General features: G+C 35.5%; 1 protein-coding gene across 5 annotated transcripts in view; it reads right to left on the bottom strand.

The window, feature by feature from the left end:
- The window catches only part of SLC16A7 (solute carrier family 16 member 7), a 235,254-nt gene that overhangs the window by 63,760 nt on the left and 144,971 nt on the right, over nt 1-26,523 (bottom strand). For 4 of the 5 annotated variants that reach the window (XM_036759284.1, XM_036759280.1, XM_036759281.1 and 1 more), the window contains one exon: nt 24,454-24,699. In XM_036759284.1, coding sequence (XP_036615179.1) covers nt 24,454-24,670 — 217 coding nt within the window. In that variant the 5' untranslated portion in view covers nt 24,671-24,699. Of the gene's footprint in view, nt 1-24,453; nt 24,700-24,803; nt 24,855-26,523 lie in introns of all 5 variants that reach the window. The other variant, XM_036759283.1, reaches the window with a different exon arrangement.

Raw genomic sequence — 26,523 nt, forward strand, 5'->3', positions numbered from 1 at the left:
CTGAATAAGCTAACTTTTATTTTAGACTAAGTCCAAAATTTACTTTTAGCTTAAGAAATAAATAACATGTTCTATTTCTCTTTTGAGAAGCACTATTTTTTTTTTACATGTGATAAAAGTATAAAAATTTCCACAAATAAGTTCAAGTATACAATTTAATTTTATGTGCGCTATAAATCTCAAAGTATTTTTGATCAGTTAAAAAAAGAAATCAGGTCAAGCTACAAGGAAAAGAGGCAGCTGGCTGGCACACATAAAGATAGGGGCCAGAATAGCAGCCCCTACTGAAATTGCTGATGTGCTTCCTTTGTTAAACAATACCTAACACAGTGGCTTGCACATAACATATGTATTTATACACACACACATACATATATATATATATACACACACACATATACATATATATACATACACATACATATACATATATGTGTATGTATATATTTTTAAAACTGAATGAGTCAATGAATGCATGAATGAATGCTGCCAATAAATTAACTATGACTGACAACTGTGGTGTATTCTTGGCTACCATGAAGGGAAAGGAAGAGAACAAACATTTATTAAGCACCAACTATGTGCCTGGCATTGTGCTAAACCCTTTACTAAAATCATGTCATTTGATCCTCATAATAGCCCTGTGAGATAGGGACCAGTGTTAGCTCATTTTACAGTTGAGGAAACTGAGCCAGGCAGAAGTTGTGACTTGCCCAGCATCATATATCAAGAAGTGTTTGAGGTCAGATTTGGATTCAAATATTCCTGACTGTCTTTTGTTGTTTAGTTATTTTGGTCATTTCTGACTCTTCATGACCCCATTTGTGGTTTTCTTGGCAAAGATACAGTAGTGATTTGACATTTCCTTTTCCAGTTTATTTGACAAATGAGGCAACTGAGACAAACAGGGTGTATTGGTAATTAAGGTGGGACTTTTTTACTTTTTTCTCTTTTAGCAATGCTAAAGTAATCAAACGCCTTTGATTAAATCTTACTAAGTGCAAAGCTCCAGGCCCATACCCTTTTGCTGACTGGGTGAGAATCCTTCGGCCCTTGACAAGGGTACATAAGATCTACGGTTGATCTTTGACTTTTGGGGCTCTCAGTCACTGGAAGAGTGGTGTGAGACTCTGGGTAGCCGCTTTAAGAACCACCCCCCCACCCCCAGCTTGTAAACTCAGATGTTGATGCTTTCTTGGTAACTATAAATTGTAATTTGGTCTGTTTATATTGTGCATGTTTGTAATTTGTTTGTACTTGCTCTAAAGTTTAGGTTGCTGGCTTTTCTGCCTGAACTAAGTGAGTTATATTTGTATGTTGGATTAAACTAAGATTGTTAACCTCTTAACATTGCTTTCCTTAGCAAAGCAGATCAAAAGAACCTGTGTTAGCGGCCTTCTGTGTACTGGTTGTTGTGGGTTTTACACAGCCACAATAGGGGCTAGCAAAATTGTTATTGCACAGGTTTAGGTGACTTGCCCAAGGTCACACAGCTAGCAAGTGTTAGGGCTGAATTTGAACTCAGGTCTTCCTGACTCCAGGCCCAGCATTCTATCCCATGTGCCACTTGGCTGCCAACTATACCATCTAATTGCCTCAATAGTAATGGTTATATATTAACATATACAATATTTTTAAAAAGCATCTCATTTTGGGGCAAGGTCAGAAGGAAAGGAAATACTGGTAATGTGGAAAATAATATAATTAGAACTAAAAAGATATGGGTAAGAAGTTCCCTGAAATTTTCAAATGCAAAGCCTCCCTTCCATTTGCCCATGAGGAAGAGTTCCCTTTCCTGCATCTTTGGTATTACTGATGTCAGAAACTGAGGGAGAGGGATGGGAATCAGGGAGATCTGACAAGTTACTGAACTGGGAGTAGAGATAAGATAGAGGAGTTGATGAATATAAGTTAAATAAGAGTCTATGTTGGCAATTCTCTCCTTGCCACAAGGAATTCTAGCAAACTGAGAAGAAGAGGGTGTAGACCAGAGGGGGAAATGTGCTACAAAGATACCTGACTTGAGAAATGAACAAGTAAACCTTCAAGATCTACAGGTAATTCTCGACTTTCTAGTTGAAGGCCTCTGCCCTAGGACTCAAGTCTACATTCTCACAGACATTTCTAATTTCATAAACCTCTGTAAGAAGCATGCAATCAACAGAATTTAGAAGAAATGGTTTGCTGACCAGGGGGATAGGGAGGATTGCAGCAGAGTTAATACTTGGAGTATTGTGGGAGGTTTTCTTGTCCTGCAAAAAAGCCTCTGAGTGGGGGGAAAAACAGCTTTCCTATTATGCATTTCTAACAATTCAACTAATCTTTCAGCCTTTGAAATCTGTATACCTTCTATCCAACTGTAAGTATGATACAACTGTTTTCCTTAATGGTCTTTTTAGTAGGTAGAAACTGAAGAGATCCTCATCTATGCCTCTGGTTTAAAAATAATCTTTCATGCACAGCTCCCTGAGGCAAATCAAAATAGTATTCTTGATCTAGGCTAAGCAGATAATTGAGAGGAGGACTTATACAGCCCTACAGTACTAGCTTTTTCCCAATTTATTTTCAGCAGAAGACAATCAGAGGTTGTTGTTGTTGTTATTAAAGAGTAGTACTAATAGCTCATATTTTTAAAGTACCTTAAAGTTTACAAAGCACATGTACACTACCTACTTCCTTTTACTCAAGAGGTAGGTGGCATATGTGTTAAGAAATTTACATGATAACTTTTCTGTATATTTGGAGAGAATTGCAAGTTGTACGTGGTAGATTTGCAGTCTCATGTGCAATCATTTTTTTTTTTTACTGTACTGTGTTATGGATATGCTTATTTTGTTCTGTGAATGGAAAACAAATTTAAAAAAAAAAACTGTTATCAGTAAAGCATGCTGTTGAGTTCCTGGAACACAGAAACTGCTTAATAAATGTTTATTAAGTTGAATTGAATTGTTGGAAGAGATACAAAGTTTCGCTAAGCTGTAGTTCTTGCCCTCATGGTGATTTAATCCCAGTAGGGAAAAAACACTGACACAGATATCTATGATACAGAATTACACGGTAAGTGAATTAGAATGTGACCAGACAAAACAAAACAGAGTAGCAGTAGCAACAACAAAACCAAAAGTAGTGAAGTGAATTGTGTGAGGTCTGAAAGAAAGGTTGTTGCTGCCTCAGGGGATCAGGGAAATCTTTACTTATGGTTGGCATTAAAAGATGAATAGGGATTTGAGTGGCAAAAGGAAGAGATATGACATTTCAGGCACTGGGTGGTCCCCAGAAAATGCAAAAATTTGGAACAGTGCAATGTGTGCTCTGAGTAAAGAGCAATTAATTCATTATACATGGTTCATAGCGTGTATGGGAATAATATAAGAATGCCTTATGTTAGCAAGGGAGTTATAACTGACAAGTGAAAATTTGTTCTATGGTTCAAATTAAAGTGGTCAAATATTTAAAAGACAAGAGCCCTTCATCTTCTTACCATATTATTTTAAAAATCAGAGGCAAGTTTCCCAGAACAGTAAAAAATGGGCCCTATCGTGACTTAGTTTCCTCATTTGTAAATAATAATAATCACATCTACTGCATAGGGTTATTGTCAGGATCACATGAGATAACATATGCAAAGGATCTTGCTAACCTTAAAGTCTTATATGATGCTTATCATCATTATAATCATTATTATTATCATGATAATCATCACCACCACTACCATTATCCTCATCAATAATAAAATAAGATTCATCCCTTTATCATAAAATTGATTTTGGAATGCTACCTTGAATTTAAAGGCTATGGAAACTGTCATCACAAAAATGGGGCATGATTTTTTTTTTGCAATGAATTGTGGCAATCAGACATGTAAGAATCAGACAAATTACTAAGCATCTTTTAATTAGTTCAAAGAATAATTTTCCTAAATAGTGAATATACCTATTATGTCATATGCAACTGCAGATTAAGTAAAATTATATAACTTGCTACATGGACATGATATTTAAAGACATTTTGTTTGATAGAGGGCTATTCAATTATCCAAAGTATACATGTAAAATACTAATGATAAAGTAGACTGTTGGGGGCAATATTTGGCAGAATTCTGAAGAGAGCCTAGGTTAGATCATTCCTAATTTCTCAAATAAATTTAATTTGGAAATTGTTTTTAAACATTTGAAAGTTGATGAAAGCTTTGGAAAATTTGTAACAATCAGATTAAAAGAGTGTGCTTGTAACCATTTGAACTTGAGCTTTGACCTATTCATGGGATGGAAACTTTTTTTTTTTAATAGTCTATGTTCTGACCTCTTTTTATGGTGTTCAGAGGAAAGGGTGAATTACATTCACTCTGGGCATGGAGGGAGGAGAAACTTTGAATGCCATCTCTATTATGAGGCCTTTCCTCAGCCCACACTTTTTACTGTCTTCCTGGAAATTACTTTGTATCACTTTCTACAAACTTGTATTTCTCTATATTCAAATTCTATCTTCTTGTAGATTATGAACTCTTTGAGGGCAGCATCTCTTTATCTATGAATTCCCAGTGCCTGATATAGAGTTTTGCAAATAATGGATACTTAATGTTTATTGGGTTGAAATAAGTTAAATTAAACATAATTTTAACTGCATAGACATAATTATATGAATCCTGGGGCAGAAGGTAACAGTTAATCCTTACTTGAGTTTAAAATGACTTAATATTCAATATATACTGGAAATATTAACCTTGAAGTATAAGAAACTCAGAATTTTTAATCTCTTTTTTTTAAAATCACCTTTGTTTAATTAATGGTATTGATGCTCTTTGCTTATATTGCTTTCCTCCAAAGTATCTTATATCTCAGTCATATCTCAGTGAAAAGCACAGTCTCTCCTTGATACTTAGCTATTACCAAACAATACAAATTAGTTGTGGATAATAAGTATAATTATATTCAAAGTTGATTTTTAAAATAAAAAAACAGGAAGTAGGGAAAGAAGGAAGGAAATAAAGAAAGACGGGAGGAAAGAAAGAAGGAAGGAAAATGGAAGAAGAGAGGAAGACAAAACATAAATGACAAGGGATTTTGCTGAATCTAGAAAACCAAATAAATGGTTAGAGCATTGCAACAAATCCTGAGTCTGATAGGGTTACTTTGGTCCAGTGTAATTTCTATTGCCTACTGAGACCACACCAGGCACAATATGGCCATTTTAGTCAACTCACTAAAAAGAAAGATGTTAGGGTTTGAACAGAGCCAAATAAGCTGTCAAGATTCCAAAAATAAATTACAATAATAACCACATGTAGGAGGCAGTTCAGGGAAAAAAACAACTGAAGTGGCTAAGAGGGTAAAGGGGCTGATTGATGGGGTAAGATTAAGAGAACGAAAAATGAGTAATGTGCCAAAATAAAACCAAAGAGAGCAATAGAAAAACTGAGCATATTTTTAATGGTACAGAATAACCTAAAAAGAATGGAAATATTTAGATAATTCAGAAGAGTTAAGAAAGATATTATGCAGAAAGGTACATTTGTCATGTGCCTTTCATCTACTAGTTTAGTAACCCTTTGCAAAAAAAAGGGGGGGGGGCAGTAAGGTTAGTATGGAATAATTCGTTCTTTATAAAGCCATGCTGGCTTTTTTGTAATCAATGCTTTCTTTTTTTCTAGTTGTTTATTAACCAGATCTTTAATGATCCATTCCAGAATTTCTTCATGTTTGAAACAAAGAGGTCAAGCCTATAATTTGAAAATTTTGTTTTCTTCTCTTTTTAAATAATTGGGACTTTTTTCCTGCTCCAATTCTATAGTACTTTTTTTATATTCCATAATAGTTCAAAGGTCATTGACAGTGTATCAATGATCACATCCATGAATTCATTCAATTCAATTACCAACTGTATGCAGACGATGCACAAATCTATATATACAATCCTGGTCTCTCTCCTGAATCTCAGACCTGCACGAGCAACTGCCTTATGGACATCTCAAACTCCTGGTACACAAACATCTGGTACACAATACAAACTTGTCATGTCCAAATCAGAACTCATATGCTTTCCCTCCAAACTCTCCCCTCTTTTGAACTTACCTGGAAGGCACCACCTTCATTCTGCCAGTCACCCAGACTCTCAACCTTGGTGTCATCCTTTAATTTTTACTCAAACTCACCCTACATAACCAACCATTTGGCAAATTCTGTCATTTCTACCTTTACAGCATCTCTTGTATATATCTCCATCTCTTCACTCACATGATCAATCTAGTTTAGTTCCTCACCACCACTCACATGGACTGTTATAATAGGCTTGTAATTGGTCTCCTTGCTTCTGGTCTCTCTTCACTCCAATGCATTCTTCATGAAGCTGCCAAAGTGTTTTTTTCCAAAGTACAATTCTCACCAATTAACCCCAATAAACAAAGGCCCAGTCCTCTGTTTGGCATCTACAGCTCTTCACAATACAGTCTCTTCCTATCTTTCTAGTCCTCTCATCATTACTCCCTTCCATATATTCACCTTATGGTCCAGTGATAATGGCCAATATATTATTCCTCACACATGATACTATATTTCCTCCATCTCCCATTTTTACATGTAACAGAGGATTGGCCAATGATCCCAGTACTTCTGAATATAGCAAAAGTGGTACTGATACAATTCCCCATGTGTAAGGGGCTGGGAAGTCTACTTCTAAGAGAGTGTGCCATGTAATGGAATTACCTTATAGAGACTTTGGAGCATCTGTAGGCCCTCTATAATTGGTTTTGATTGGCTAAACATTTCATAGAAAGCAGCCTCTTTGAATGATGAAAGTTGTGGAACTGGGAAAAGAGGGGAAGGTACCCTCAAAAGGCTTTAGTCAGCCTTGAATTTTTCTTCTCTTGCTTATATCTCTTCTTTTAACTTGACTCTGATGAGAGAATTCTGTAAGGCAACACCAACATGTGGCCCCACAAATAGAAGCCTTAGTTCAACATCCTGGCATAAGTTCTTTAGTTGGAGGTGTAGTTGGAAGGTGTGACCTTGTAAATTTCAAAAGGTTAGGAAAGTGAGCCATCTGCACACCTAGTAGTCTGGGAGTCTAGGAGTTGAGCTCATGCTGGGTTTTTAGGCAGGCCATAGCATAGATCCCCCAATGCCACATCTGCATTCCTTTGGGACTCAGATTAGGTATAGTGAGATGAGGTCTTATCTGTCAGTGATATCTCAGTTGGATATTAACTTGGTGGGATCAGGTACATGTACGGATGTCACTGAGTCTGAACCTACTCTCCCCAGAGACCAACTTGATATAGCAGAGATTGTGTCCCTGAACTAAGAGAGGACATGTTTTCCCATTGTTCTCACTATAAATTTCAAAGTAAATATCCCTCTCTAAAAGCAAATCAGTGTTAACTGTTTAAATGATACTGGGTCACTTCTGGCTAACATGTAGCTAAAAGGGTGGGGTGGGAGGGACTCACTTGGAATGTTGGATGAACCCAAAGGCATTTGAAAAACCCCAACCCCTCATAAGTATCCCTCAGAATCTAAGGAGATTTAACCAGCTTTACTCTGAGAGAGTGAGGTCTAAGATATATTGGCTTCATAATCCTTTTCATTGGCTGTCTCCCATTCCTGGAACGTTCTCTTTCCCTACCTCTGGCTCCTGGCTTCCTTGTCTCCCTTCAGGAATCAGCTCGAAGTTTCTGTTGTATAGTAAGCCTTCCTAGTTCATACAGACACTTATTTCCTTCCTCAGTAAAGTTACCTTCCTTATACTCAGCATGGATCTAATCTAACCCTATTCATGTAAATGTTGCCTCTTGCATTTGTATTTACAATCTTTTAAGAGCAGGGGTTATTTTTAGGCTATTTTTTTTGTTTTGGCTTAATTTTTGGTATTTTTGCTTTTCTTTTTATCCCCACTGCTTAGTACAATGCCTGGAATAGAGCAGGTGCTTAATAACTGCAGATTAATTAAGATTGAGTTTATATAATCCAGGTCACTTGTCCCCATCAAAAGCACCTAAGGCATTCTCTTACTCAGCCATCCACCAGGAAACCAGAGATCTCTACATTTAGCCTGATACTTACCACCTCATCTTCATCTAGAAAAGTCACCCTATAGACTCAATCTCCAGAGACCATGCCTTGACCCTGCATTTAATCCACTAGATAAGTCCCTATGTACTAGAGACACGTTGTCCTGCTTGAGTACATATAAACTCACTAACCTCATTATACCTAGATGTTTTCTGACCATGTTTCATATACCATTCAGCCATCTAATAGGAAACCCAGGTATCTTGATATGTCTGCTGCCACTGCATCCTCTCCCTTTACCCTTTTCCACTTCTTTCTTGAGGAATAGTAATCAAACATCACTACCTGAAAAGGTAAGACCACAAACTCTGGGACTCCTGAGACCAAAATTCTTCTCTAGAAACCACTACATGCACAGCCTCCCTCATCAGAATACAAATGCTATTCAGGTAAGACCTGCCTCATTTTTGTATTGCTGTTCTCAGTGCATAGTTCAATGCCTAGCACATACAAAACATTTACACACTGTTCGTTTCTTCCTAATGAGACTATGGAAAAATCTCTGTAATAGGAAAATGCCATTTATCCTTAAAGGAAATGTGGAAACCAAAGTAGTATAGGAATGTGAACGTGTGGGAAGAAGGTACTATATAGTTTTGACAGTCTGAGTGTTTTTCTTAAAAAATATATTATACACACATATACATATATATACAAAAGTCTTAGTGAAGTTTTAATATATTAAAGCTTGAAAAGTTGAACATTTGTAATATGAAATCAAATGTCTGATTCTTCCAGTGTGTGGCTAAGATGGAATGAAGGCATAAATCCTTCAAGGTGCAGAGAGGTTGATGAACTGGTAAGCACAGGTATTTAAAGGGACATCAACATGTAATCTGTAGTCCCTAAGTACAATGACAGGGTTTGGGGTAGAGAAGAAGATGATGAATCAGATATTGCACTCCTTGAGAAAAGAGGGAAAATGAACCCATTAAAATACCTAAGGTACTCTCCTACTCTATCATCCATCAGGAAACTACATACCACTTGGAGTTCAGTCAAAAGATTTCAGCCACCAGGATCTGGTTAATGTGCTAAATTGGAATGGATGCTTGCATGAAAACAAAAATTCAACTCATGAATCCGAGTCAATTGGGGCAGGAAATGATATAAATAAATGAGAGAAGGCATTTCCACCTAAGAAAATGGCACACTTGTCAAGCTCCCTGTCATTGCTAAATGTTAGCCATATATATAGTCCTTTTCAATACCTCCAACTTTGAAAGAAAGCACTCCTAAAATAACAAGCACATTTTCTCAGCTTAAAGTATGTTTTTGATGTAATTCTTCTGATTGCCATTTATTAATCAGTCACCAATGCTTTATATAATTGTCATTTATAAACTCACAGCTTAATTCATGAAAAGCTAGCCATATTTCATGCTTCAGCTTGGCAAATATCTCATATATTTGCCCCCCACTTAGCAACAGCAACTCTATTTTCTTAGCTATTCTGTTTCTTCAAAAAAACATATGTTTACTTCGAGTTAACTGAAAAGTAATCAGTCAAATTTGAGAGTACAGTTAAAATGACTCATAGCCAATCAGCATCCTTGTCATTAACCTCAATTAGGAGACTGAGATTTTCAGCATAATGGTTTTGACATTGATGTGTGATTGGATATACATGTATGTGTTATTTTCTTATACGTATGTGCTCCTGAAAACTAACATTGTACAGATGATGAAAAGTTTAGCTTTCAGGTAAGACATCAGATATGCCCTTTGGCTGCAGTGAGAGGTGAAACACAACACTATTTGATTGCATTACCGTACTCTATTCCACTGTAAACTAATCCTTACTGCTTGAAAGAAAAGCTGTATTCCAGTGAGACTTTAGCACAGCTCACTCTTTTGCATTTCAAGGACTCTGGAGTCCCTTTTTTAATGTGGTTAAGTTCGCTTAGAACATGAATTTGAATTCTCACCTAGGTGAGGTGGCACAATAAATCAATGATTCTCAAGCAATTTTATTAAAGATTCCCTGAGATTAAGATTTCCATGTAAGCTTCTGAAGCCAAAATATTTTTTTAACTGAGAAATGAAGAAAATGGAATTGTTATATCACCATATAACAAGAACAGGAAAAAAAATTGTCAGAATAAAGGGAAAGAAGTAGCAGGAAAAAATTGAGATGCAAATAGTGAAACAGGAGAGGAAAACAAATGACTCTGCTTTCAATATATTTTAGTAACAACTGGTCTCCAGAATTTTTCAAAAGAATGTCTCCTACTTGTGCAATATATGCTCTTCATTGAAGCATATGAAGCAATTCTTTTCCCCCTAAAACTTCCCACATTGCACAATTTGTGCTGACGTATGAATGTACAAGCTTTATAAATCAATTTGTATTCAAACATGACTAAACACCCACTGTCTAGAAAGCTCTCCCTACTCAACAGGGTCACAAGTAATGAGATTTCTTAACTCACTATATATGCTTGAGAGAGGGACAGGCAAAGGAATTTGAGGAAGGAGAGATCATTTCTGACTAGGAGGATAAAGTAAGACTTTGGGAAAGAAGAAGGCATATTGGCATCTCTGATAGACCATGAATTATGGGAATGATATCCATAAATCAGAGGTACATATGTGAATAAAGACACAGATGTAGGATATAGTGGATCAAGTTAACTGAACACCAATTATATCATCTTTAAATTTATTAAAGCTTAATTTGGCCTTTTTCCATTTATATTTTAAGCCTATCTCACCTTTTGGTTTAATGAATTCTCCCGTTTTTTACCATCTATGTAAGGTAGAATTACCTTTCATATGTTCTAAATTTACCTTTTTCAAAGCTCAAGATATGCTTTGATTGTTGTCCCGCCTCCTGCCATGACCCCTTCCTCTCTTTCAGGATTTAGGGAAGAGATCCATGCTTATGTGATCTATACTCTTCATGCCTAGGATTTTGATTACAACCATTGTGACTCTTCACTTTGCCAGATTAAAAAAAAAATAATCTCCTTTGTAGTCTACTTGATCTTATAAGTTATCCTTCTCTGGACATTCCACAACACTATTCAGCTTTGAGATATACTAACTATCTTGCATGTGTACTGTGACAACACTTGTTCGTTCAGATGAGGCAGGTAGGTGGTGCCGTGGATTGAATAATTGTCCAGAAATCAGAAAGACATGAGTTCAAATCCATCTTCACCTACTTTAAAAAAAATGGGGATTCCTTTCAGGTTATTGGAAGGAGCAAAGGAGAAATTAAAAAGGTCTTTGCAAACCTTAAAACACAATACATATATATACATACATACATATATATATATGTATATATATATATATGTAGACATGATATTATCACAATTATGGTATTATAATAATTTACTATTTATAAGCAAAGAAGAAAAACTGGATTGGTTTTTCAGAACTATGGTTGTTTTTTTTTTTTTTTTTTAACACTGAGCATGCTTAAATTGGACTGACCTTTTCAATAATTTGTCAGGGAAAAGATGAAAAGAAAATTACTGCGATGAGGAACTGAAGAGACTACAATTAAATAAGAAAAGGAAGAATCAGGACCCAGAGATGGTAGCACTAGAGACATTACCACTGAGATGTAACAGTTGGTAGAGCCTAGTGAAAAAACAAGTCAGCAGGTAGAGAGACAAAAAAGAGACACAGAGAGTGAGGGGAGGAGTGCTGAAAGGGGAGGGGGAAAGAGAAAGAGGAGGAAATGCAATCAAGAGTTCTTACAGATTGAATGGCCTTGATAAGGATATCCATCTCTTCACAAAAGACATGAAAAGACAGGAGAAGATACCAACAGGGTGTGAGAGATGGATATTAAAAGAAGGCACTTATAATGAATGGCTGTTTCCTTGCAGAAATTCTCAGCTGTGAACATGGAGGAAGTAGTGATGGTAGGCTTGAAGAGAAAAGAGGTTTGGACCAATCTCCTTGGGGAGTGAGGTAGGGAATCTAATAGGGAGGAATAATAGAATGGATGAAATTCCATCTGGATCCTGCCTAAATGTCCTACTGTGCTTGGAGTATTGATGACCATCTACTTCTCCAATCTATGATCCAAAATTAATTCTTCAGTTGATTGATAATTCTGATTTTTCTAAGTGTAAAAATATGATAATTCTTAGGACATTCTGCCAGACTAAATCTGTAAAGGTCTAGGCAATTAGAAAAATATGCCACAAGATAAAAATTTCTTTTTTTACTCTTTCATAAGAGATTATAGATAAAGATACACATAGATGTAAAGATTTATATCTATACTTACAGATACAAACATTGTAAAAAAGATCCAGAAGCAAATAACACCAAATGTTTATATGCACTTGCCTCAGATAGAGAAAATCTTAAAATGCCAAATATTCTTTCTTTTCTTTAATCCATATCCTCTCTGTTGCAAATAAGGTCAAAATAAAGTTAAAGTTTTGGGAGTGAAGGCTATACTTGCAAAAAGCCACATTACTCATTATTTTCTTCGCACTTTCGAGTAAATGTAGGAATAAGAATAATGAATATGAGTAAGCTGTTGTTTAACCATAAAGTGATTAGCAACTAGTCTTTAAGAATAAGCAATGCTAAAAATAATACTTCATATAATAACCACAGCAAATGTAAAGTTAGACAGAAATAAACTGATGAATATAATGGTATTATTCGAAAAACAGAATTTAACTTGAAAGCACATCAAAGAAGCTCAGTTTAGTTTGGATTTGCTTCTAAAAAGTCAATGATATACAAATATCCATATTCTAAATATATGGAAATAGACATTGAAGTCAAGATCAAGGTAGAAATTTGCCCTATTTTTAAGAGGGGGTTTCCATAAATAAATTCTCTTTAATTCCCAAGGGAGGAAGAAGAATGGCAAGGGAAAGAAAAGTGATATATAGATATAGATATATACACATATATGAACACATACATGTACATACACATGTGAACATATATATATATATTTATGTTTCACTTGTTTTCATACAGTTAGACTTTTTTTTAAATCATTCATTCAACAGACCCTGACTCATTAAGTCTATGTGAAAATAATCCCCTAAAAGAAAAATTGAAAAGGCTACCCAAGGGTTGGGAACCATTAAAAAAATGCTTTCTAAATTGCATCACTTTTTTAGAAGAAATATAAATGAAAGAACCTTTCTCCGCTTTCCCAACATGCATATTTTGAAATGTTTATTGTGCAGAAGCCCAAGTGATTCCATTATGTTCAGAAGGCTATTTCAAAAACACTCATGAATAGCCTCTAGCTTTGAGTTAAGTAGTATTAGAATGAATAGCAGCATTATCTTTAAATAGCAAAGGTTATGCTGCCTTTGAAGTGCTTTATCTAGTTCCTATGAAATCTTATGTTTGATTTAAGAAGCAACTTCAAGTAATATTCTGGATACTCCAGAAATACATAAACATATATATACCTTTTCTTGTATGATGCAGTCATGAGCCAGGCTTACAGTTCATTACTCCTGTGTCATTTCATTGTGACTGATTTTTCTTTATCTGAAAGCACCAAATTCACTCTATGTAGATGTTTCACATACATTTTGAACTAAATGTGAAATATTCCCTCAAGGCCAAGAGGCATTTGGAAAGTTGATGACAACTTATACATGTTCAAGGACACTCTAAATGAGGTTATTAAAATTCAACACTTTGCATACTGTGATTGGGGAAAATAAAAGTTTGTCCCTGACAACATGGAAGAGGGGATTCAATAAAGTTCAAAAAAGTTTATCGATTACTCAATCCTTGGCCACCATATTTGAGGTTGACAAAAACCTGCCATGTGAAGAAATATAGCCATGCATTATAACAAAACAATTTCTGTATTCCAATCCTCATACAAAAATAAACGCCTATCTGTTATTTGTGTTTCATGGATTTAATGAGGGTAAAGACTGTCTTTTGCCTCTTTTTTGTATCCCCAGCACTTAGCACAGTGACTGGCACATAGTAGGTGCTTAATAAATGTTTTATGGATTGATTCCATGGTCCCTATCATGCCATCTTACTAGCAATGTCACTGAAATTTTCACTCTGAAGTTTCAAATATTTTTATTTTATTTAATAAAATCTTCAAATTAATATTTGAGAAGAGCACACCAATTCTTTGCCTGTAGGTCTCTCTTGTACCTTCACATAATTGTGAACCATGATGCCTACTTTACTTGCAGGATAAATGGAAGAAGTCAAAGAAACTCCCATCTGTTTACACAATAAGATCTTTCCTAATTGTTTCCTCTTCTTCCATCTAAAAGTCAATTTTATTCTTCTCTTTGGATTCTCCTAATAATGGCCCTTTCCTCCCTCATTGTCTGAGGACCTTCACATAAATTTTGAGTACTTTGCAACTTCATCATTTTGTCCTTTATCTTCTTTAGCTTCACTTTTTGGTCTCAGTGACTGGAGAACTCTTATTGTTCCACATTTGGTTTGTTGTGTGGAAGCTCTGCCTTAGTCAGCCTTAATACTCTACACTAGGTGTGGAATACCAGTCAATACAAACTATAATCATTAGACACTGCCTAATCACATGGTTCATGTTTGCTTCTGGGAAGTCCCTGGTGGCCATAATTTTAGGACCATTGAGTCATAAGTTCAGAATGAGTTTTCTAAAAACCAAGGTTCCATATTGTTGCTAAAAATTTCCATAGTAAAAGTTGTTATTGAGCAAAAGGAAATTAAGTCAGAGTATAAAATGTTATATAATAATGAAAAATTGCATAATAAAAAATGATAGCTAAATAAGGAAAGGAGGGCCATTTAGGAAATATCATAATGAAATACATGTGAAAACTAAAGAGTTATAGATTTAGATGGCTACTAGTCCTTACAATTGTGCATGCTAAGTTAACAAAGCCTCTGAAATGGTAGAAAATAATATTTGGATCCAGACGAAATTTCATCTGTTTTGATAAAACAATTCCTTCCATTGACATAGATCAGCAACTCTCCTTTAACTCAGAGAAACAAAGAGCTTTCTGGGGCACTAAGAGATTAACTGTCTTGCCCTAGGTCACACTGCTAGTATGTCTCAGGGGCAGGACTTGAACCCAGATCTTCCTGGCTCCAAAATCAACTACTATTGTTGCCTCAAATAAAGAACAAAATAGCTTCATGGCACAGTGCATAGAATGCTGTACCTGGAGCTGGGAAGACCCAAATTCAAATACAGATTCAGACACTTGCTAGATATGTGACATATGTCATCAGTTAGCCTGGCTGCCTTGGTTTCCTCCAATGAAAAATGGGAATAATGATAGCACCTTCCTTCCAAGGTATTTGTGAGGATAAAATTAGATCATATTTGTAAAGAATTTATAAACAACTTCTTCTTCTTCTTCTTCTTCTCTTCTTCTTCTTCTGCTTGCTTCTTCTCTTCTTCTCTTCTTCTTCTTCTTCTCTTTCTCTTCTTCTTCTTCTTCTTCTCTTCTTCTTCTTCTTCTTCTTCTTCTGCTTCTGCTTCTGCTTCTGCTTCTGCTTCTTTTCTTCTTCTGCTTCTTCTTCTTCTTCCTTTTCACCATCATTATCACCATCATCATCTTATGATTATTACTATTATTTTGATTATTTCAAGAAGCAAATCCAATCCTGATCAAAAATATCTAGACTGAAGTTCATATATTATATACCTTGGGTGGGGTTTGAGGTTACTATTCTGTGTTGCCATTCTTCTACCTTAGAGTCCTCCAGTCTCATCTTCTCATTTCATCAGTATGGATAAGAATTTGTGAGTTTATACTATTTCCATATACAAATAAGCACAAGCCATTGTCTCTGGTAGGGGGTGTACTTGAGTTATTTTTCCAGTTGTTATGATAGATTATATTGAACTATCATTGTTCTTAACCAATCATTCCAAGGCTCATACATTGGTATGATGTCTGGAAGTGGTTGAATGTTCAGTACAAAGAAAAACACCATTAGCCCATCTGAGAAATACATATATAGCCTTGACTTCCATCACATATTGATCTATCCAAGTGAGTTAGATCACAACTTTATAGTAGATCTATGAAGAAACGAAGGATAAGAAGTCTTTCTCGATCTATTTAATTTATTTTGCTAATGCCTTTTCTTCTGAGGAGACAAGAATAAGGATCCAACATATACAGCCAGGTTCATGCCATAATCCCCCAAGTGTACTGCAGTCATGATGACTGAAAAATATACTGTACATGTTTGCTCCCATCAGGCTTTTAGGAACATTTAATTGAAAATTATAAATGTTTGTTAATGTAAATGACATCATCTAGTTCTCTTTTCTATTTTAGCATTTAAAACATGAAAGACAAATAACACAAATATGGAAATTAGCATTTATAGTTCCATAAGACAGAACTTCCATATATAGGCCTCCCTATACTATATGCAGCGTATACTATACTAACTGTTTTGGACACATACATACATACATACATGTATGTATGCATATACATGCAATGTGTGTATACATGTACACATATACACACATACCTACAAATGCGTATATGTATATATCCACATATATAGTATAGTGAAGTTTTTAAGCTTTAATAGTTTAAAACTGACAATTGAAGTGACATTATATGTATATATTTTATAACATGATTATTCAAATTCTTCTAGTAATACCAGAATCAAGGTCATACATTACCAATACACACATGCACATGCACACACATATGTATATTAAAAAGAATGTCTTATATATTTAAGTTAGGTTTTTAAAATGCTAAAATATAGCATAAGAAATTTATGAGATCTGTTTAAGTGTTACATAAGATTAGCTTAGTTTTTTTTTTTCCTAAGAAGGTGATGTTATGCAAAACACTTCAGTCATGACAACTTTTCTACATATAGAACATAAGGTCACATCATGAAATGAAAGTAGTACACACAATTATAACTAAAGAATGTGCTTTTCTCTCTGACCTGCTATGTCTACAACATCCTGTTCCTTGGCCTCCAGGAAAATGTTAGGTGGTCTCATGCTCAGAGGAGCCCATCACAAAACCATCTCCCTTAATTTAGCACAATTGGCAGGCACTACTCAAGAGAGGCAGAAGAATGGGTTACCATGGAGACTAAGCTACCTCTCATCTCCAGAGAGACTGATTCTTCCAAGTCAGAACAGAGATCCTGCTAAACAACATGAGGAACTCACACTGCCACTGGCAGCCTGATACCTGTGCTCAATAATTACATAGCAGATCATTTCCAGAGCACACAATCCCCTTAACTAACAAAAAAAATTAAAGCAAAAGATAATTCCTTGCACTTGCTGTTTACAGAAGTATTCTATCCATCCAAACCAAATGCAAGAACTTAAAATTTGCTGAAAATTTTCCACCCCTGCTTAGTGCTTTATTAATGGGGTGATCACCATGCTTGACCTATTTGCTGAAATTAACCAGAACTCCAGGAGACCATATGGATTGCCAGATGGTCTGCTGTAATTTAATGGCATTATTCTAAGTATGAAGTAAGCGATAAACATAATTTGCATTCTTTTCTGTTCTTATTAGGGGTTTTTATTAGTTACATTTTTATTCATACAGTAGAAGGTGATACCTTGCTACTGAAACACAGATGCCAGCTAATTACGATGAGGGGCTATACCCCTCTAAGCATAGGCCAGCACTCTGCACATACTCCATCTTTCACAGTGACCCCGCCACAGTGATTAAGAATTGGAACGCTAAGCCTTAATGAGCATGTCAGATCTTCGATGTTCTTCTGGTTAACTTAATTAGCATTATGATGAAGAGAGGGTTTCAGTTACTTGTTAGATAGACTCATAACCCTTCATAGAACTCTATACTTTCTCACCTTGTGGGCTTCGGGCTTATTCCAGCCTCAGAAATATGAAAGTTTAGCTATCAATGGAAGTCTTTCAGACAGTAATAGAATAAAGTACTCACTGTACAATCAACCAAAATGTGCTTCATTCATAGTCATTGCTTGATTTTATTCTGGATCAGTAAAGCTATCTGAAGTCATTATGGCAGAGCATCACAGATACAATACTGGCATTGAATAACAGGTCTAACACCCACATATTAGACTGTGCATGTTATATCAGGCTTTTTACTAAATATAGTTATTATGTTTCAGGGACTGGCACTATATCCAAAGTCACATAATAATCTACATCCTATTCAAGTTCTACTAAATTTCAGTAATCATAAAGCTGCTCTGAATCTTTAGAGCTTAGCCAGTTATTGTGGTTAAAATATTAAACCTCAATATCTCAGTAGCAGTCAGTATCTAGTCCCTCAAATGAGTAAACCATGGAGTAAGAATAAAACTCTGCTCTTTGTTCAGTGGTTAGGTTGAGAGGCTATTGTTTAGTGATAATAGAAGAGCCAGCAATGCAACAGAATTAAGCCAATCTCTGGTAAAGATTCACTTTACATCTCAGATGACAAATATTCTGTCACCACTTCACCATTTTAGATTTCCAAAGTCTGAGACTAGGTCAACACACTTAAAAACTTCCCACTGGCTTCCCACTGACATAGAGCAGACCAGACATCACTGTGATTCAAGGGACACTTATTGACATCTCAAATTTATGGACTTGTCACTGTGTGATGCGATGGAGAAGTATAGCTACCAGATTAAAAGCCCTTGTTAATATCCAGGTACAGGAGATTTTAACCAATTATTTCACTAAAAGTTTTTGGGTAATTATAAAAAAGGAGTATATTGTACTAAACCACCACATTCTTGGAGAATTCTGATATGAAGGTCTCTGATGTTGAAATAGTGTGGCAAAGGCAATGAAAATTAAAATTAGTATATGACTATGCATCCATATCTATTATGCTCAATAGTATTTTGATATGTAAAATTATGATTTATATGAATTTATGTATGGCATACTCAGCCTAGACTATCTCGTGGTATTTTATGAAAGAAAATTATCATTACTTCATTATGATGTTGAGAGAAATGAGTATTAATAACCAATGATTTGAGGATATTCAGAGTTCTCCCACTTTTCTAAAGTCCTAATTTTAAAAGTTCAATCTCTTGAAGGACATTGTTGGTAATTAAATTGGATTAACTTTCTTGTTCAGACCTTACCCAAATGAAGTAGCCATAGTGTTCTGCTCAGACTTGGGTAGGGTACATATTCTTTGAATAGATTTCCCAAAGTTGGGGATGGTCAGGGTATAGAGATAAATCTCTCTATACAAGGGTTACATGATGTCCCTCTCAGCCTCTCATGGTACACCTACTCTTTAAAGAGAATAAAATGTGAGCAAGCTGCCATAATTGTCTTTGGTCTAAGAGAGTAGGCTAAATGGCCATTCTTTTATTAATACTTAATATCTTGGCCTTATTAATAAAATGATTAAATTGCCCAGAAACTATATCTCTTGAATCTCTTTAATCATCACAATATGGCAAGGATAGTCTAGAGGCAGGAAGATCTGAGGTCAAATCCATCCTCAGATATTTACCAGCTTTTGATCATGGACAACTCACTTCACCCTGTTTGCCTCAATTTTCTCATCTGTAAAATTGGCTGGAGAAGAAAATGTCAAGTCACTTCAATATCTTTGCCAAGAAAATCCCAACTGGGTCATAAAAAGTCAGACATGACTGAAATCTCTGAAGAAAAACAACAGAAAGATATCCCTCTATGGCTTTATGTGAAGGATGGTGATTGCTGTTTGTGTAGTTAATAATATCTAACATTTATAGAATCCTTTAAGATTCGTGAAGAACTTTATATGTGAAACTTATAAACAGGCATTTAATAAGAACATACTACATGCCAAGCACAGTGTTAAATGCTAGGGATACAAAGAAAGACAAAAGGCAGTCTTAAGGAGGTCATAGTCTATTTTGGTGTATGTGTGGGGAGAGATGAAATGTAAATAACTAGCTAACACAAGTTATATACAGAATAGATGGAAGGTAATCTCAGGTAGGAAGGCACTAGGGGCTGGGTGCAGCATGTGGGTGGGGTTTGTAGACAATAGAAAAAGCCTCTTGAAGAAGGCAAATTTGAATAGTCTTGAAGGAATCCAGGGAAACTAAGAGTCAGAGGTAAAGAGGGAGAGTGCTCCAGTCATGGAGGACGACCAGTGAATGAGATTCTTCATTAATTACTGTTCATCCTCTATCAATCCCACTGACCCCCTAAAAAAAGAACCTGATGAATTTCACTCAACTTAAATAGATTAGTCCTTAGATGACAAAAACAGGACACATTGCTGGACCATCTTCAAAGACTTTTGAGGTTAAATAGGGTCGTCTGGAGCTTATACTGTATGGATATAGTGTTTGAGAACTCAAAATCTCTTTCATGCCATGATGAACCATAAGAATGGGGACTGTGAATAAGACTTGAAGTGTGAGTCCTTGATGGTGATCAATAGCTTTACTATGGCAGCATTGTATGAGCTGCAGGAAAAGTCTACTTGGCATTTAATGTCCTTCACAACCTGACCCCTTACTACCTCTGACTCTTCTTACATTACTACCTTCTACATATTCTATGTTCCTACTAACTACTTCTTACATTGGCCTACCTATTATTCCACACAGATGATACACCATCTTCTCCATCTTCTAGCCTTTCCACCTTTTGTCCTTGTGGTGCTAATCTTGATTAAAGATCTTCCCCACCCATTTAATAGGCCTCAGGTGGAGCTAGTTAAGGGAAGCTTGATTAGATAAGGCTTGTTTGTAGGCAAGCCCACACCCTTTGCTAAGCCCCAGTGCCCCAAAAAAGATATATATTCCCTGTGGGTAGCCATTAAGCTCAGAGTAGAGAGAGCTGAGAAGACAAAACTGCAAGGGAAGAGAGAATTGGAAGAGACAGAGAGAACTGGAAGGACTCTGAGAACTGCAAAGGCTTTCAGAACTGCGGGAGGAGAGGATGCAGGCAAGGCAAGCAGCCAGTTAGGATTCCAAAAAAGTTACAGGATGGCTTGGCTCCTTGCTGTGATACTGAGTTTTAATCTCCTTGCTGTTACATTGAGGTTGAGTTACTGGTGTTGGAACACAATTACTGGTATGTCAAATTGGGGTTATTGGTTTGGGAATTTGATCCTCTGGTGTCTGGATAAATGTTTTACTTCTGCCTTCTATACAAAGAGTCTCCTATACTTTGCAATTCTGAACTATATAGGTATATTCATGGTCACTGATACAGTCTTCCATGCCTAGAATTCTCTCTTCCCATATCTCCACCTCTTATTTTTCTTGGCTTCCTTCAATACTCATTTCAAATCCCATTTTTTGTAAGAAGTATTTCCCAGAACCCAGCTACTATTTTTTTCTCCTCTGAGGTGTTGCTGTTCAATTGTTTCAGTCATGTTTGAGTTTTTGTGACTCAATTTAGGATATTCTGGCAGAGATACTTGAGTGCTTTGTCATTTCCTTCTCCAGCTCATTTTACAGATGAGGAACTAAGGCAAAAAAGGTTAAATCACTTGCCCAGGGTTACAAAGCTAGTAAGTGTCTGAGGCTGGATTAGACCTCACAAAGATGAGTCTTCCTGATTCCAAACCCTGTGCTCTATCTACTGTGCCACCTGGCTGCTGTCCTCTGAGGTTACTATCCATCTATTCTGCCTATATCTTTCATGTGCCTCATTACTTACACTGTGTCTTCTTCATTAGAATGTGAACTTCTTTAGAGCAGGGACTATGGTCTTGCCATGCATTTTATCTCTAGCACTATAGTACTGCACATGGTACCATGTATGAGAAAGACCTTAATTTAGAAAGGCCAAGGTCACCCACTATACCCCAAGCCATCACCAGTTATCTTGACCCTTGTCTTGCAACTGGACTTGCAGAGAAGACAGTAAAGCTGATGTCTTTGCACAGCTCTGCCTCACTTAAATCCAATTGCCTTGCAAATCAGGACATCACCCTCCTGATGTCGTTGGTCCTTTTTGAGAATTAAGGATAAACAACTACAATATTCAATAAATGTTTGTTGAATGACTCTTTATAGTCTTTCAATAAAGCACAACTTGAAAATTTGTACAGAGAAGGGGGGAAAAACCTTATATTCCAAATAAAAAGTTAGATTACTGCAAGTGGTCAGTTTCACTTTCACAGCATACGTGAGAACACCACACACACACACACACACACACACACACACACATGCCACAAAGAGGTAGCTGCAGTATTTAAAGAATAACTCTAGTAGGCCTTAAGATCAATGTCTATGAGAGAAAGAGCCTAAATAATGTAATGAAATTAGGAAATCTGTGTCTTCACGCCAGCTTTGTCATTAGCTACCCATCTACATTTTGGTAATTCATTTTAATTTCTATTCTGTGTAATAGGTCCTAGTTTGGGGCAGCTAGGTAGATCATGGGATTGGAGTCAGGAAGACCTGAGTTCAAATCTAACAGTGTGATACTAATTTTGTGACCCTGTGCAATTCACTTACCTTTGTTTGCCTCAGTCTATAAAAATGTAGATAATAAAAGCAGCTACCTACTGAGATTGTTGTGAGGATCAAAGGAGATTACTGTAAATGCTTAGCATGTTGCTTTGCACAGAGTAAGTACTATATTAATATTATTATCACAATCATCCTCATTAGTATGGATGAACTCCAGTTCTAATTCTGAAATTATGTGATTTTACATGTCTATATAAAATAATTTATATACTTCAATACATCCAAATTAAAAAAATTATAATAATTAAAGAAGTAAGTTGTCACTTGAACTATTCTAAATATTCAGATATTTAGCACTACATAAGAAAAATATACCCAAATAATTAATTTGGGGGTATGTGTGTACATGTTTTGATATTATTCTTTAACATTTTGAAGACATTTTGGTTCCAGGGAGCCATGGTCATTAAGAGAAATCAATGTAATAATACACCAATGCTCAGTGTTATGTTTTTTTTTAAATATATATCCAGTGAAATGTATCAATAACTATATATACATATGTATATATGTACATACATATATACATCCATACATAGACACATATCACAGAATGTATTCATTTTGCAGAATGGAATATAGTAATATGGTTTCTAGGCTCTTATTTTGGAAAAAGGAGACCTTACATAATTAGATTTTCAGGAGCAACTAATAAATAAAATTATAGCAATCACAAAAATGAGAATGTGGCCTAGTAGTAAGAGCTAACACTCCAATTTCATCACTCATAATGAAGAACTTTGTAAGCATAGTAAGTCAACTGTGATCTATGAAGTCCTTTTTTGTTTCCCTCAAACAACTACTTTCTTTTTTTAAAATATAAATTTATTTATTTTCAGTTTTCAACACTCACTTCCAAAAGATTTTGAATTCCAAATTTTCTCGCCATCTCTCCCCTCCCCCCACCAAGGACAGCGTTCATTTCAATACCCCTTCCTCCATCTGCTGTCCCTTCTATTATCTCCATCCTCCTTTTCTTATTGCCTTCCCTTCTATTTTCCTGTAGGGCAAGATAGATTTCTATGACCCACTGCCTGTATATTTTATTTACCAGTTGCATGTAAAAACAATTTTTAACATTCATTTTTAAAGCTTTGAGTTCCACATTCTCTCCCTTCCTCCCTCCCCACCTACCCTCATTGAGAAAGCAAGCAATTCAATATAGGTTATATATGTGTATATTACCCTCTATCCTATCCCTCCATCCATTTATTCTATTCTCTCCTTTAACCTGTCCCTCCACAAAAGTCCCAAACAACTACTTTCCAGTTATTCTCCCTTAGCACTTTGTTTAAAAAAATAAGATTGCATAATTGATATTTTTTTTTTCAGTCATTCAGTCATGTCTGACTCTTCATGACCCTGTGTACCGCTTGTCCATGGGGTTTTCTTGAAAAAGTTACTGAAGTGGTTTGCCATTTCCTTTTCCAGTTTCAGTCAGACAAGGGCTAAATGACTTGCCCAGGGTCACACAGCTAGTAAGTGTCTGAGGTCACATTTGAACTCCAGTCTTTCTGACTCCAGGCCCAGTTCTGTATACACTGTACCACCTAGCTGCCCTAAAAAACATTTGTTGCTGTTGCTTAGTCATTTCAATTATGTCTGACTCTTCATGACTTCATTTGGGGTTTTCTTGGCAAAGATACTAGAACAGTTTGCCATTTCCTTCTCCAGTTCATTTTACAGATGAGGAAACTGAGAGAAACAAAGTGAAATTACTTGCCCAGGGTCACACAGCTAGAAAGTGTGCAAGGCCAAATTGGAATTCAGATCTTCCTAATTCCAGGCCTGGCACTCTATTCACTGTGCCACTTAGTTGCTGTAATGACATTTAGTTCTAATCAAATAAATTTGTTTTAAGAAAACACAGGATTATAACAAATTATTAAGATAATTAGATATTAGAAAAGATCTAGTGCAACACAGAAATTGCTTATTGAACACGAAGGCTCTTTGTTCCAAAGAATCTTACCTCCTGCATACATAACAGCAAGCATGATGGATGATATCCATGCTATCTCACTGTAGGTACTGTGGAATATCTCCTGAATTTCCTTGAAGAACACTGTGATGGCTTTGGGAAATGCATAGGAAAATCCAATGGAAATGAAAGACCCAAGGACCACAATCCAGCCCCATCCTCCATCTGGGGGTGGATACTGAGGTGGACCACTTGCTGCTGGTGGCATTTCGGGGTCCTTTTCTGTGATTCAAATAGCTGGAAAACAATATCAACAATAAAAAAAAAATCAGAAGCGATATCTTAAAAGTATCTTTCATAGCTATTTTATTAGAATTACTAAAAAAGAAGAATAGCATTACCTAATTCTAACTATAATGTGTTTTAGCCTGACCACGTGGCCCTTGGAATATCTAAAAAGAAAAAAAAAAGTCACCAGAAATGGTATATCACAAGCTTACTTGAGTATTCCAGTTTTTTGACTGTGACAAAGCTAATAAAATTTAAATTATTTCCTTTGCATTTAAAAATATTTTACAGAAATTAAGAATTAATATCTGAATCATAGTAGCAGTTACAAAACTAAGATTCTTTTGACCCTAAGCAAACATACAAAACAAATGGAGTCAATTGTTTTAAAGTATATTTTACTAATCTAAAGAAAAAAATTTTTTTATGTTTTGGAAAAGGCACAAAAGTAGCACAAAGCAATGCTGATGATTAAACACTTTCTAAAACAGAAATTCCAACCATTTCTATTAAATGAGACTTGTCAACCGTTTCAGACCAGATCTTTTACCAGGATCTGTATTTCAGAAGTTTATGGTTCCATGAAATCAAGTAAATTTTAATGTACTTTCAAATTTAGTGTTAGCTGCTCATGATGGATAATTTACATACTATATAGTTGATTAATCTACATATTATGTAATTGATTGAATCCTTCAAATCAAGAGGAAAAAATGATTTTGTGCATATGAGGTACTCAGTCACAGTTCTTTTTGCTATGTGAATATCTCAAAAAAAAAAAAACCAAAAACCAAAAAACAATCTTCTGCAGGAGAAACATATAGAACCCTAGATTTCTCAAACAGGTCACAGTTGGAATTCTATTTAGTATTGCAAATGTCTTAAAGCTTATCAGTACTTCAGTGGGTGTATGATTTTAAAACACAAACATTGTAAATAAAAATTAATAAAACAAAATCAAGAAAGATGCATTTTCCTTGGAATTGCTTTGGTTTTTCAATATCAATGTTGCATTGGTAGTACTACTCCTCACCATTGGTTTTCAACATAACTTCCTTTAACTTGCAAATGCTGGTAGTTTCTCATACACTTTTTTCTGTATTCCGTTTGTTGAGATTTCTCAATGGGAATCCTATTACTTGTAGCAGGAAGAAAGAATGCTTTTAGTGCAAGCTAATGCTTCAAATGTGTCAATGGCAATTTATTTTGTCAGAGTTTGTCTTTAGAGGCCTAACAGTAAAGTTAAACAAATGGCTATAATAACAGAAACAAGGGGATTTTTTGTTGTTATACATCTAAATGTGTCTAAGGTATTTGCGGTAATCTCCAAATCACCCTGAGGGATATGAGGTCAAATATGATTTTCCACATCAGAGTTTGCTTATTCGCCCAATGATGAAACATGAAAGTAGCTAATTTAATAGCTCAAGATAGGAAAGTAAACATTATTCCTGCAAAAGCTTTTAAAGGAGCTGTCCATCCACAAAGCATTATTACAGCAAATTATGATTATGATAGCAACTATAGTGATATTTATGACTCATGAGGCTTTTTAAACAGGATATTTAAAATCATTCAGTGTAAAGTATTTCAATGATTTGTAGAGAGTAGGCAATAGTATCCCCATTTTACAAACGGAGATATTGACATTTTAAAAGAACTTATTACATTCACAAAAGTTTCAAGTACCTGAGAGAATAGAGGATTATAAACATATTGAATCCTTCAAGATGAAAGTACTTAAATACTGTTGACCAGTCACTCTCTTCGGAAATAATCTCTCTTCTCATCTTTGTAGACAGCACTCTACTTTGGTTCTCTTCCCACAAATTT

This window comes from Trichosurus vulpecula, chromosome 5, assembly GCF_011100635.1.
Source record: "Trichosurus vulpecula isolate mTriVul1 chromosome 5, mTriVul1.pri, whole genome shotgun sequence".
NCBI classification, from domain to species: domain Eukaryota; kingdom Metazoa; phylum Chordata; class Mammalia; order Diprotodontia; family Phalangeridae; genus Trichosurus; species Trichosurus vulpecula.